This window comes from Typopeltis vanoorti, chromosome 19, assembly GCF_054136105.1.
Source record: "Typopeltis vanoorti isolate ZY-2024b chromosome 19, IOZ_Tvanoo_1.0, whole genome shotgun sequence".
NCBI lineage: Eukaryota > Metazoa > Arthropoda > Arachnida > Uropygi > Thelyphonidae > Typopeltis > Typopeltis vanoorti.
Window position 1 is genome coordinate 88,371,822 of NC_143567.1, and position 15,918 is coordinate 88,387,739.

Sequence of the window (15,918 nt, forward strand, 5' to 3'; positions counted from 1 at the left end):
GTTATTCTTCTTCTTCTTATTGTGCTATCTTCTATCGAAGGTCAGCGACCATCTTGGCGAACAAACTGCGGTCTTGTGCTAATCTGAGCAGTTGTGCACTACTCTTTCCTGTCCACGTCTTGATGTTGTCAAACCATGATATTCTCTTTCTTCTGAATGTTATTAATCCAACATAATTCTATAATTTCTGCCACAAAGATATAATAAATATTTGCAATCTTGTCAAGTAATTTAACTATAGACCAAAATGAACAAAGATACCTTATATTCATTATAGATAGTCTCCATTGGCACTTTATCTTCTTTTTGGGCTTTCCTAAAAATGCAAAGAAAAGGTTATATTAATTCACTTAAATTTCAGATGGATTTCAAAACTGAATGGAATAAAATTATCAAACAAATAATGAAATTATATTTTCATTTCCAAACAACAAACTATAAAACATGCTACCAAAATACAACAATAATATATCATAAGTTATTTAGAACAAATATTTTGATACCTTCCAGTATCTTTGAAAAACTGTTCTTCAAAATCTTTGAGCAGTCTCCTTAATCTATATTTCTCTGTCTTAGCTCTTTGCTGTTGCTTTATCAATTCATTTCTATTAAAATAAAATAAAATTAGTAATCAGAATACTGAAGAAAGAAATGCAGCCCTAGTATTAGCTTTTTCATTTATATCTGTTACTATTTTTCATGCATAAATTTATACATGGAAAAGAAGCCACTTAAAAACAGTCCAGTGGTAAATAAATTTGAACATGATTCCATATTCTGGCATGAATAACCTAAGTATATGTATTTTTAATTTTTTACAGAGAAATTATAACTATCAGAACTATAATAACATGACAACTCAATACTTCAACTATGTTGTCATTGCCATAAGCACAAATAAGTAGAGAAGAGTTGATAAATATAAGTAGAGTTTGTTGCCTTAGTCAATATGTTGCAACCTCAGATTGTAGGAATTAGTATCAGAATCAGACCTATTAACTGGCATCGAGTGTCATGGGTACAGTATTTTTAGGAAGGATAAAGTGGATAGGAGAGGGGGCGTGCTGCAAATGATATTGGATGACTTAAATCCAGTTAGAGTTGAGACCTATGAATGTAGTAATACTATTAACAATATTTCATGTGGCAGTGAGGTTGAAGCCATCTGGTGTGAGGTGGAATCTAACAAGACAAATTACATAGTGAGATGTTGTTACAGATCTGGTGGATCAGTTGCTGGTGATGAAGAAATGTATCACCAAATAGAAAAGGTGAGTACAAAAAGAGTAATCATAATGGAAGACTTTAATTATCCAAATATTGATTGGGTAGTAGTAGAATCTCATGAGAAGAATGAAAATGCATTTATTGAGCTGTTGCAGGACAACTTCCTCAAGCAGCATGTGACAGAAGGAGCTTGAGGTCAAAGAGTGTTAGATTTGATTATAGTGTCAGAGAGCATTTCAGTTCAAGACGTAACTATTCTGCCTCCAGTTGATGACAGTGATCATGCGGTACTCACTTGGGAAGTGACTAAGTTCATGAATGTTCCATTCAGAAAAGGTTACATGCTGAACTACAAAGCAGGAAATTATGACCAACTGAGGAGTATACTGAGTTCAGTGGAATGGGATCAGTTACTGGATGGAAAGAATATCGACAGTTCATGGGAAGCATTTAAACAATGCTTAAATGATGCGATATAAGAATGTGTCCCGAGAGTTCAAAGAATAAATAGAGTAGGAGTCAAATGGACGTGTAATCTTATTAAGCAAGAGATTCGTAAGAAAAGGACGATGTGGAAGGAATACCATTTGCATAAGGATGACGCCTGTTATAAACAGCAGGCTAGAATAGTCACAACTGCAAAGTCTGATTATGAAAAGTAATTGGCTCTGCGTGCTAAAGATAACCCACAAGAATTCTATCGACATGCTGCAAGTAAAAGAAAGAATGAACATGAAAGAAACACTCTTCTAAAATCTAGATGGCATGCAGGTTACAGATGCAGAAGACATTCAGTTAATGAGTGTCTATTTCGTTAAAAGCTATCACCTGGTGAACGCAACATTGAGCTCACTGTTACTCTTACTAGATGAAGAAACACAGGTGTGTGAGGCCAAGGTATTAGAGCTGTTGCACAAACTGAATAAGAATTCGGCAATAGGGACTGATGGAATATCAGCACGTGTGCTAAAAGAGTGTTCAGCTGAATTGGCCATGCTTTTGACCAGGATGTTTAATATGAGTCTCAGAGCAGGGAAGATTCTGCAGGAATGGAAGGAATGTATGGTAATTCCATTGCACAAGGGTGGTGCAAAGACCAATGCATCCAACTATCGACCAGTTAGTATCTCAGGAGTGGCGATGAAGATTTTGGAAAAATTGGTTATGAGCAACATGGGTTTACTAAGGGAAGGTCGTGTTTTAGCAACTTGCTCACATTCTATAGCAATGTTACCATTGAACTTGACAAGGGGAATGGATATACCAATATACTTTTGGATTTTGCTAAGGCTTTTGACAGATTACAGCATGGCAGACTGCTGCCTAAATTGAAGAAATGGGTTTGGGTTATACAATATTAGCATGAATAAGAGGATGGCTGACTGACAGATATCAAAAAGTGGTATACGGGGGATCCGAGTCTGCAAGGTTTAAGGTAACAAGTGGTGTACCACAAGGATCAGTGCTTGGTCCACTGTTATTCAATCTGTACATTAATGATATTGGGAAGGATTTGACAAGCGACATACAGTTATTTGCTGATGATGCAAAAATAGGTAGGGTAAACAGGAATGGGTGTGAATGAGTGGGAAAATGGGTGTCAGTTCAACTTCAGTAAATGTAAAGTCGTTTACTTCGGCATTATTAGATATTCAATGTCGTATTATATTGGTAGGATTAGGCTAGAAGAAACCGATGAGGCTAGGGATCTTGGAGTATTAATAGATAGGAAGTTGAAGTTTAGGGGCCATGTGGCAAAGATTACAAATACAACTCAAAAGATAATTGCAATGCTGAAACGAACATTCACATGTAAAGATAAGGATGTTATTTTGCCTCTTTACAAGGTCTTGATAAGACCTCACTTGGAATATTGTGCGCAGGTCTGGTCTCCTGGTTTCCGCCTATTCTGATATATTGGAGAGAGTTAAAAATTATATCAGGATTGTGGAATACTGATTATGAAGACAGATTGAGAATTTGTAGACTGCAGACAGTAGCAAACAGGAGAAAGAGAGGTGATATGATTGAGACTTACAAACTTCTGAACGGGTCATACAGGATTTCAATTGATGGAATTTTTCAATTTATAGAGGGTGGGAAAGGATGAGAGGGCATCCTTGGAAGCTGAGAATGAAGGCCGCCAAGAAGGGTGTGAGGGCTAGATTTTTCTCTCAGAGGGTGGTGCGTGATTGGAATGGATTGCCATTGGATGTTGTGAGTGCAAGCAGTGTGAATGAATTCAAGAATAAGTATGATAGCTGGTGTGTGTGTGTAGTATGTGTCCTCCCTCGATGAGTCTCTGAATCCCTGGTAGTCTCTCTTAATGATAATAATAAACACATGTCAACAAACATAAGTTCAAAACAAACCTAGTTCTATAACCACATTTGGTTGTAATATCTCAAACTGGTATAGAAAGCAAAATCACTGTATTGCAATAACACTGAAATATATATAGGTAACCCTCGTATAACACAGATGTTAGGTTCCATTGAAATGCGTTATATGAGGGTTACACGTATTTCAAAAATTATATAATAAATTTTTTTTTGTCATGTAAACTCAATAAAATCAACCACAGAATCCGCACTATTTTCAGACAGTAAAAAATAGTGGTGAGATTAGGATCCACGAGAAGGCAGCACTTGTCAGCTGCCTCTCTTCACCAGATGCCATATATAATTGGCAGCCATCTCTGAATGGCTACCAGTGGAAAATGAATTGTCCCCCTCAGTCTCCAAAAGTTAGACGGGTCTAAAATGGCCTAACCTACTCCCTATAGGAAAATAAAAGGCATTAGCAGCTTTATTTTTTTAAAAATAATTTCTATGTTATCATAATTAATTCTTCACATGCATACCCTCAAGAGATGTACAGCATACCGGTCACTGAATTAGAAACTTTTTTTTAATATCATGTTAGACCTCCTTTAACCTGAATAACAGCACATATGCAGTTTGGCATAGATTCCAGAAGTGTTGGTATGTTGTAAGCATAGATTGCATCCATGCTTACAACATACCAACCATTCACCAGATGGTCCTTTAACAGACAACACAAATTTGACAGAAGAGGACTTTGCTCCTGGATCTGTTTTTCTAACATGTCTCATACATTCTCAATGCTGTTCAGACCAAGGCTTTGTGATGACCACGGAAGATGGTAGAAGCCACTGTCGTGCTTGCCGAACACTTCTTGAATGATGGACAGTGGCATTGTCATCCATAAAACAACCATTTTGTTGCTGTGATGTTCCATCAAGTCATTTTCGACTCCTGGTGATTCTATGAACATACATTCTCCATTCAGATCTGTCCCTGGTCATATCTTTCAGAATTTCCAAGCGCATTCCAGTTGCTTCTTTAACTTCAACCACCCAGCTAATTCTTGGTCTTCCTCTTCTCCTGCTTCCATCAACTTTAGCAAGCATCGTCATCTTCTCCAGACTGTCATTTGCTCGCATAATATGTCCAAAGTATGACAACTTTTGCTTGATGATCATAGCTTCGAGGGAGCAATCTAGCTTTATTCTATCTATCACTGATTTATTGGTTTGCTTTGCAGTCCATGGTATTCTTAGTAAGCATCTCCAAACCCATAATTCAAATGCATCTATCTTCCTTCTTTCACTCTTTCTCAGGGTCCAACTTTCACATCCATACAGTACCACACGGAATACTATTGCTTTCACAATTCTGATTTTTGTTGCGAGGCTAATATCTTCATCTTTTAAAGATCTTGCTTAAATTTGTCATTGCTTTCTTTCCGAGTAATAATCTTCTAACTTCTTCAGTACAATAACAATCTTTATCAAAACAACCATTGCTTGCCGGATAAAAAATCAACATTAGGAGGTACTTGATCAGCAACAACATTCAGATATTCAATGGAGGACATCTGACCTTACAGTAATATCAGAAGACTCATTCCGTACCAACAGAACATGCCCCACACTGTGATACCACCTCCAGAACATTGAGATGTGCTTACAAGGAAAAAAAAAACTGGGTTTGTTATTTCATGGGGATCCTGCCAAACACTCTGCCTACAGTTGATATAAAACAAAGTGCACCATGATTTTGGGACCACGACTTTTTTTTCCAGCTTTCCAGTGTCCCTGACACCACTGTTGCCAAACTTTCTGGTTTTCCACATAGGCATGAGACTGCTAATACTGATCCTCTTCAATTTGCTGCACATTAGTTTGGCAAGATATGGGTCAGGGACAGCCTTCATTAAGTGCTTCGGTCAATTGCTGCACATGGGGAGTTCTTTGTCAAACTTTCTCAGATGACAGCAATCTCTTTCCTGACAGACTGTCTTATTTACCACAGTTATGCCTCTTAGACAAGCAGAGTGGGTCATTTTTCCACCATTTAAACACCCAGGATATCTAACTTTTTGAGAAACCAAGTAGGCTCTGATTTTCAAAATTGTTCCTCCAGCCAGACAATCCCACAATAAGTCCTTTATTGAACTCAATTTGTGTTAGATCATTGTTTATAGTAAAACGTTCTGCATCATATCCAGCTTGACTGGTAATGTTGGAGCCAGTTGGAGTTGTGGACATTCAGGTCACATATGATGATGACTTTGCTGTTTGGATAGCTGGATTATAGATGGTTGAGTTTTATGGAGAGAAGGTGAAGAAGTCTTTGTGGTTTTTTTCAGAGTTTGGAGACTGGTAAATGCAGCAGATGAATGTTATTAAATGGAGCAAGGAAACCTTCAGCCAGAGGATGTCAAAAGCAGGGGATTCCAAATTTGGCATTCTCTGGCAGGCAATGTCAGAACATACAAAGATACAAGTGCCACCTTTGCAGTAAAATGAATCATGAAATCATGAAGAGTATAATTTGGGCATTAAAATTGAAAATTGTAGTTGATGTTGCTGAAATTTGGGTTTCTGTTAAGAGGAGGAGGTCTGGGATGAATGTCTGTAAGTAGTGATGATCATGTTTGTAAAATGCACATGAATATTTTTATTTATTATATTTTATTATTATTATTATTTTTTTTTGGTAGGGATCCTGGTAAATTTGGAATATCGTATTTGGTTTGAATTGTTTGGATAAATTAGTTCTGGAGGGAGATTTAATTTGTTTGCAGTCATTGTCTTTTTCATTTTTGGTTTATTATTAGACAAAAAAAATATACAGAAATAAATTTAAGTTAATGAAGTTAATTTTGAAATTTGTGAAGGAACACTATTTCCCATAAGAGGTAATTTAAGTCCATTGTTTCTATTTAGATTTGGTTGATGTAGGAAGGTCTTGGAACTCTTTGTATAAACATTCCAAGAGATTATTACTTTTATGGAGAACCTTAATTTTCTTCCAAAGATATCAATGATGTTTTGTGGTGATAGTGCAAGACTCTGCAAGTCCCAATTGTTTTGGTTCATTGAACTTAACATAGTTTAAATGTTCACCACAATGCATGGCTACAGATCTACCTGTTTGGCCAAAATACGATAATATACATTAGCAAAGAATTTAATGCACTCCAAGGTAAGCTAAAGGTGGAAGCTTGTCTTTAGTTAACCATAAAAAAGTAAATATCTTGTTGATAAGATATGTAGATGACATTTTTGCTACCTGGAATGGCTCTTCTTATGAATTACAATAGTTTCTCTCTAAATAAAACACACTTCATCCAAGGATCCAATTCACTCTAGAGGAAGAAGTAAATAAGCAGTTAGCCTTTTTAGATCTTTTAATTCTTCGTCAACCAGATGGTAACCTACATTTCTCAATTTTTAGGAAGGAGACTCATATAGGCCATTATATCCATGCTGAATCTCATCACCATCCCAGTCAAAAGGCTGGAACTATTAAAACATTGGTTCATCAGGACCTTATGTTCTTCAGCTAAGCTATTACAGAAAGAATTGCAACATATTATTTCCATACATATTCTTTTTTATCTAATGGTTATAAGAATTCATTCATCAAAAGAGCTTCAAGCAGTTTTGGTATCTCTACCTCTTCAAATACAGAAGAAATAACTCATATTCCTATCCCTTATGTGCAAGGCATTAGTGAAAGCATAACAAAAGTTTTAAAACCACTAAATATTTTTGTTACCTTTTGCCCCATCAGAAAAATCTCCACCTTTCTCACTTCTCCAAAGGACAAGCTTCCACATCTCAATTATCCAGGTGTCTACCAGATTCCTTGCTCTTGTGGGTTATCTTATTTTGGACAAACAGGAAGATCTGCTTTTATTCAGCTAGAAGAACGCAAGTCTTATATTCAATACCTTGAACCTGAACAGTCTGGACTTGCAGAGCATGCCATCAACACTAGACAGAGTTCATTGGAACAAGACAAGAGTCCTTCACAAAACATGATGAGATAAAGAAACATGTGAAACTTTACTTCACTCTCACGTCTATTCCCTTTATGGGTGACAGTGTTAAATTGTGAATGAAGATATTTGGGAATTATAACTCTTCATTCACATTTAACATAATCTGTCATAACTTAAGCAAGACTTGTAAATATTATTTGATGCTAATCTCTTGCTGTTTAATTATATAATTTTGAGATATGTATTAGTAATGACAGAACTCTGTGTTAAAATGTCATTCAATTTATTTTATTTATTCCTGTGTTAATATTATAAGAATTAGTATTTATCATATTTAAATGTATATTACATGAATTGTAAAATATCCTTTTATTTTATTTCTGTATGTAAGCGTGATTTTATGTAATTCTTCTGATTGAATTTGATTGGCTGTTGAGGGAGAAACGGAGTTTGTTTTAGTCAGCGCATGTTTAGAACGTGAACGGCTGTGATATGGAGTGAAGCCAGTAGATGCAAGCTGAACTGGCTAGAACCGGATTTTGGCGGGAAGAATGAACGATTTTAATTGGAAAATGAAAGTAAAGAGGAGGAGAAGCATTCAGGACAGCAAGGAGTGAAGTGACGGGTGGCAGTAAGGGGATTTGGGAAATACCGTAAATTGATTAAGAAAGGACTGGGAATTTAATAGGCACTTCGGAATATTTCTACGGAATTCTAAAATTACAACGGATTCCGATTGTTTTGAGGAAGAATAGTGCAAAGCTGAATTCAATGCATAGAAGAAAATAAAGAATAAGTAGATTACCTAAAACGAGTGCGTCAAGACTTGTGAAATTCTATGTTTAATATTTCAGTTATTATAGTGAAGATTTCTTTTGAATAGTGTTACTTCAAAGTAATAGTTAACCACAGTTTTAAGTGTGCCTATAGTAAATCCAGTGTGTAAAAGGTGTAACCCGATAAGAGCAGTCCTTTTTGTATTTCAGTGTGAAGAAATAAGAGTTAGCTCCGCCTGATATATCTTAACATTAACTGTGGTGTTCTACTAAAAATAGCCGAAGTATGGAGCTTTAAAGTGTTTCCCCCCTTGAAATGATAACTGCCTCATAATTAAATTAAGTGTTTGTTGACTAAGAGAGAATTCTACCTTAAGAATAATTACTGTAAAATTCTGGAACATTGAACTGTGTGAACCATTTTTAATTATTCTGAAGAATATAGAATTGACAGCTGAATGTTTGATGCCTAATGTTTCATGTTTGTTATGAGTATTTGAACTAAGTTGATGTATAAAAGAATTGAATTATTTCATTAAATAGAGACAAGTTGTGATAATAGTATTTAAGCATTGAAGAATAAAGATATGTAAATTTAACTTTAATCTTTAAACCAAACCGAGTGGCTACTAGTGTCTCAAAGATATTTTGAATATTGTTCAATTAGATTATCTTGCTTAGAAAATTGTGCTTAAATGTACATGTTCTATAACCCTGTATTAAATGTTTATTTTATTGAATTCAATTTGTAGTTTGCCTGATTTTTCTTCATTGCACCGTTCATAAAATTTATTCGAACCTTACGGAACCTTAAATGATAATATTAACCTCGGCCTGTATAAAGTGAGATTGCAAAAGTTAGTTCATGATTGATTCCTCTATTATATAGAGTATTCTGATTATAGGGTGGCGCAGTATAATATAAATTTCCTTATATTCGGATCAGTATCAATCAGCATCTAACAAAATAAAAATGGAATTTAAAGAAATAAGAATAGATCCAACTAACCAAAATAAATGGATCAATTAAGAAGATGGACGACACAACAACAGTACTTTTTAAATCAGCTAATCTTTCCTAACTTTTTTTAATTGTATACACACACACACACACACACACACACACATATATATATATATATATATATATTATTTTATTTAATTATTTATTTTTAATTAAATTTTTTTGAATAATAAGTTACAAAATTTATTGACCTTTTTTAGTTATCTTACATTAGCTACTTGGGTGGTGCCTTTTGGAATTGTCAGTTGTTCCATTAGCTTTGTACTGAAGATGCCTTTGATACTCAGGCAAAAATTATACTAATAAATAATATTTTAAATGAGTTAATTCTGGTATTATAATTTATTTAAATTAAAGCTTTCCATCTGACTTTTGGCTAGGATAATGAAACTTACTTTCACTATATTTTTTTTTTGTTGTTGATGAAACTGAAGACTACCACTTAGTTGTCTGAGTTTGAGAAGGTTTTAAGGACAGCAAGGACAGTTACTCAATTCAATTTTGAAATTAAAGTGGATCATATGGTGAAAGGAACTGATTTTATGTAGCAATGTTTGTAGTTCTGATTGTGAGGATATCCAGGTTACAAAAATTACATTAATAAAATACAACCATAATGAAGGTCAAGGAGTGATAGATTAAGGATGTATTACTCAAAGTTTTGCATATAGCAGAACTTTGAGTAACATCCTCCTATCTAACCTAAATCTTACACAATAAGATTTAGGTTAGATAGGAGGATCCTTACTGTTTCTTCTACTTGTTTGTGTGATTTATTTCAACATTCAGAGTATCCAATAGCAATAGTAAATTAAGCAGTTTAGAATTATATGGAGGAAAATATTTTGCAAATAATTCCACAGGATCAAGTGAATGGAATATACATAAAAAGAGAAACAATCAGAAATGATCAAAATATCTGGTGAGAATTACTGTTCTTGAATTCTTCAGCATTTTTAATATGTGAAGGAGAAGAACCATCTATGAAGCCAGAGAGAGACTAATAACAGCTTTTACCCACCTTATATCAGAACATCTCATCTCAGTGGAATATTAACTTTATGAATATTTGGTAATTGATGCATCCTAGAAATTCTTGCAAAGTGTGTCTCCTAACCTAATCTTGTAAACTTTGTATGCTCAGATACTTGACATAAAAGCTTATTTAATTTGTTGATCTGTGATTCAGTAGGACCACTTGAAGGATATAGAGTGATCGCTTAAAAACAAAAAGTTTTTTATACTTTTTTATTTTCTCCTGCATAACATATATTCTCTATTTATCATATAGTATATTCTCTGTATATACTACCTGAGTAATGATCAGATAGTTCCTTTTGAGAAAATATCTTAAATTCAGATTGAGATAAGTTAGAAGATGGTGCTTGTTATAAAAATTTGAATAGCTTCAAAAATATATTTGGCTAGCAGTATTATATGGCATGTTGCATAATTCTTTACGTGAATTATGCAAAGTGCTGCAAAGGAAATCCATAATCTAAACCTGTTTAATTGTATAATTGTAGCTTTTTTTAGATGTATGATATAGATGGAGCTACAATATCCTCCATTTTGATATTATTATTATTACATAACACCTCCAGGGAGTCCAAAGACTCATCGAGGGAGGGCACCAACTCTACAACTCTCTGTCCAACTACAATTTACCGCAACTATCATCATCATCATCTTCAACAATGCCATTACTGCCCAACATCACCACTAGTATTTTCACAGACAATCACAAACATCCATGCCCAAGGCGGGATTCAAACCCACAGCCTTTTGGCTGGAGAGCAGATACGCTGACCACTTGGCCAACCAGGAGCACAAATATAAAATGTCATATTAAAATATCATAGAGATAATTAATTTCATAGAAAACATGGTATTCAAAAAAAAAAAAAAAGTTCTAAAACTGAGATATCCTCTTTGATAAGATGAAAGATACATCTAATAAGTCATACAAAAATTGAGCTAATGAGAAAAATAATTAGTCTAACAACACATCTAATACAGAAATGTATAATTCTGTCAGTGCTATAAAGGAAATCCATAATCTGACCCTGTTTAGGTTTAAATGCATCATTGAATCTTTTTTAGATGAATTATATATCCAAAACTGAGATATCTTTGGTAAGACGATGAGAGATACATCTGATAAGTCATACAAATATTTAGTTAGTGAGAAAAGAATTAATCTAACCCCATATCTAATACAGAAAAGGCTTGTCAACAGCTGCTTGTCCTCTTACTAAGCCCACCTGGTTGGCTGAGGTTAGTGAATCCCACCAAGGGTATGGATGCTTGTGATTGTCCTACTATTTACAATATGTACTGCTGTAACCTGTGTCCTGGTGCTGCAGTATGACCTTTGATGTTAAAAAAAAAAATTTTTTTTAAAAATCAGCTAACGCCTTTTTATTCCCGTATACGGGAGTAGGCGAGGCCATTTAGCCCTATCTAACTTTTGGAGACTGAGTGGGCAGTTCAATCTCCACTGGTACCCAATCAGAGACAGATGGCCCAAGGCTATCACTAATTAAGCAGTAGGCAGTGAAGAGAGACGGCTCAAATGTGCCGCCATCTCGTGGTCCCTAACCCTAACACAAATATATTTAATGTCTGAAATAATGTGGGTTCTACGGTCGATTTTCTTGAGTTTACAGGACGAAAAACCCGAGTTTCCGGGAGGAAAAACCTGCTTGCCCGTGCCAGAGATCGACTAACTCGGGAACCGGTCGAAAAAAGGCTTAGAAAAATTTCCTCTAGTCGTCGACTAGACTCGAAACCAAGACTTCCTTCGTGCGGCCAAGCGCAGTGGTGTGCAAACGCCACATCCACTGAGCTACACAGGCTCACCTTTGATGTCTTTGCACCATAAAACTCAAAAATGACTACCTCCTCTTACCAAAGACACAACCTCTATTTCTCTCTTTACAAACATTCTGTTGGCTGTTACAACAGAATTACTGAAAAACAGATTTCTAATTTACTTTAGAAATTAAATCCAATAACAGTAATCTAGTAAACGAATTTATACACTAAGGATGTGCCAAACATTCAGTTTTGCTTCAGTATTTGGCTGATTCAGTGTATTTTTCAAATATTCAGTTTTGGCCAAACCTGTTTAGGTGTAACTGCATAATTATATATTTTTTAGATGAATTATATATCTAAAACTGAGATATCTTTGATAAGATGATGAGAGATACATCTGATAAGTCATACAAAAATTAGCTAGTGAGAAAAGAAGGATTTGGTATTCAGCCAACCAAAGCAGAGATATTCCTGTTATATGTATCATAAAAATAGGAAACAACTAGGAAAAGCCTCTGCTTATTGTGATCGACTTTTCAAATAACAGGTTACCCAAGATTCACGAGTGAATTTATTCCGCAATGCAATTTTAATGTGAAGAATTGCTGTTCAGAAGATGTAAGAAAAAGAAGATTAGGAATGGTTAAAACAACAGTCAGAGAACTGTCTAAAATCTGGAAGGATGGATCTATCTCCACAGGAACAAAATTGAGGATTTCGAATGCAGCTGTTTCTCCAGCAGAGATTTATGGATGTGAGACTCAGAACCTAAAGAATTCTGACAGGAAAAGAATAGTTGCTTTTGAGGTGTGGTGTTACAGAAGGCGGTTGAGGATATCATATACAGAAAGGTAGACAAACTGATGGATACTAGAAAGGATTGTTAGAACTTTAAGGCTCCTTAAGGATACTGACAGAAGAAAGTTGAAATACTTTGGATACACTGAAAACATAGAAGGACTTCTCAAACCAGTAATAATAGAAAGTAAAATTCCTGGAAAAAAGAAGAACAGGTAGATCCTCAATAAGATGGGCAGATGATATCTCCAGAGAGTTGAAGCCTCCAGAAAAGCATACAAGACCACCTGGTAAGGACTGGTATGACACTTCACTGAGAAATGGAAGTGACCAGCATATTCATCAAAATCATTTTTTCAGAAGCTAGAAATATTTATGAAGAAACCAGTCATTGCAACTTCACAAAATGCTGAAAAATTTCTTTTCCTATATCATAATTTATCATAAATTAATTTTGATTGTTAAATCCATAATTATTCTCTACATTTTACAACTTAAAATAAGTTTCATTCATATTTCTGTTATCTGAAGAAATGAGTGCAATATTTTTTCTAATTTTATACTGCATTGTTTTTTTTTCTTCAATGCAATGCTATGTTCTGTAGGAAATTAAATGATACTTTATATTGAAATGGAGGATATTATGGATCCATCTACATTTTATAGCCAAATGTAGAAAGATACCGAAATTTTGAAAATTTACCAGAGAGCTTATGAGAGCATCTCTTGTAACACCACATCTCAAAAGAAGCGATCTGTTTCCTATCAGAAAAATTAAGCCAAGGCATAATGAATTAAATTTTAGCCATTCCAAATTAAATTTTATAAACAAATGTTTTTGGGAGAAAAATATACACTCATTAAAAATTTTTATTAATATTTAATGAGTATATATATATATTTTTTCCAAAATATTTCTTTACAAAATTTAATTCAGTATGCTTCGACCAAATCTTCAGTGCTCTGGCCAAATTTCAAACTGAATATTTGATATTCAATGTTTGAGTCAAATCCTGGTTCAGAGCATCCTTACTAAAAACTTTCCTATACATTCACAACCATGAATTGATAGGTTGATTTTATCATTCTAAGCAAAAGTCAGATTCCATCAAAATTAATTCATCATGCTCACACATGCTACCTCAGAGATATACTTTTACAACAGGAGTTAAACTCATCTCCACATTTTATTTTAATGGTTATGACATTCATCTCATAGAAAATATAAGAACATGTAATCACCATTCACTCTTTCCTTTGGAAATATCCATAAGAATCTTCCATACAAACAAGGTGCCTCAGAAGACAGCTAGACTGCACTTTGAAAACATATAAGTCCATTCATGCTATTAGTGAGTTAGATTCCATCTTTCATTCTCCTAAAAATAGTTGGATCTACTGTCCTATGTTAAGTAGCTGCCTTACTTATATGGCCTATTTTGTCAAACAGAAAAGTGGCATTTATGAGGTCAGAGTCTTGCTCAGCATGCAATCTCTGATAGTGAATTCAACAGAACCAAAGGAAGTGTTTCACAACACAAATTTAAATTTGAATGATTTATGTAAGCTTTTGCAATTTTAGGAAGCAATTCTGTTCAACAACTAAAAACAAGACTTTTTTTTTAATAATTCTATATATCCAATTAATTATTCTTATTGGACTGTAATGAAATGTCAGACTTAGCTTACACTTGTAATGCCTCAACAAATCCAAACCACAATGAATTTTATTGTTAAACTGAAAAATTCTGTTCTTCTCTGTTTTGGTTTCTATTTCATTTATTACTGTAACAAGAATGGCTCTGATATTAGGCCAAAAATTTTTGCAATAAATGGCTTTCATACCAATTATCTAGTTAAATTATCCAGTTCATTTAGTAGATTTAACTTCCACAGTCATACAACAATATAATCTAACAGATAAGCTTAGGTGTTGATGGTTATTCATGACTTATTTTTCACAGTATTAACAACACCACACACTTTTATCACAAAAATGTTTTATTAATATTTCGCTGATTTTGAAATGCAACAGTTATCATGAATCAAGAAGAGCATAACAGAAAAATGCAAGATCTCATATGTGACAGTTCCACATATCAAATTATACATCGAGACCCTATGATGTCTCAAAAGTAAAAAGTCCGAAAATTACTGAAAAAAGTGACATCATGGCCCAAAGAAATCATCAGGAAAATAAAACCAATTCATGTTAAACCACCCCGTATTTATGGATTACCAAAAATCCACAAAACTAATATCCCTCCCCCCCATGCCCCATAGTCGATAGCATAGATAGTCCCACATATAAACTGGCCTGGCATTTAGCCAAGTTGCTTCCCCCCCCCCCCCCTTACTGGCAACTCCTCTACTTTTGTAAAAAATTCAATCCATTTCAAAACACTGGTTAAAAATCTAATCCTAAAAGATTCAGACATAATGGTTAATTTAATTGAAATAATTTGAATTATTTCAATTTACCATGAATGCAGGTTGCTTTACATGGGGAGGAAAATTCTACAAACAGGTGTTCCATGTAAAAATTAGCAAATTTTTACATGGAACACTTTGAAAACAAAGTACTTACCACAGCTACATACAAGCCACAAGTGTGTTTACGGTATGCAGATGATGTGTTTGCCATCTGGCTCCATGGACAAGACACTTTGGATGCTTTTGTCACCTGCCTAAACAGCCAACACCCCAAAATTCATTTCATAGTAGAAAAAGAATCAAATCACTGCTTACCATTTCTTGACACATTAGTCATCTGCCTTTCAGATGGATCACTATCTTTTTCTATTTACAGAAAACCTACACACACAGGAAGATACCTACATAAACAAACACAATCACGAATGTGCTATTTAGGAGTTGTTATAGATCTGAAAGATTATTTTTTGAGTCAGCAATGGCTTTGAAGAATTCTCCCAACCATAACAAATATGGTTACATTAA

The 15,918-nt window shown here is 34.4% G+C and overlaps 1 protein-coding gene across 4 annotated transcripts in view; it reads right to left on the reverse strand.

The window, feature by feature from the left end:
• The window catches only part of LOC150096320 (protein FAM13A-like), a 486,855-nt gene that overhangs the window by 15,555 nt on the left and 455,382 nt on the right, over positions 1-15,918 (reverse strand). For all 4 annotated transcript variants that reach the window (XM_090408854.1, XM_090408851.1, XM_090408853.1 and 1 more), the window contains 2 exons: positions 504-605; positions 262-316 (listed from right to left, as the gene is read on the reverse strand). In XM_090408854.1, the coding sequence (XP_090264980.1) occupies positions 262-316; positions 504-605 (157 nt within the window). The remainder of the gene's footprint in view (positions 1-261; positions 317-503; positions 606-15,918) is intronic.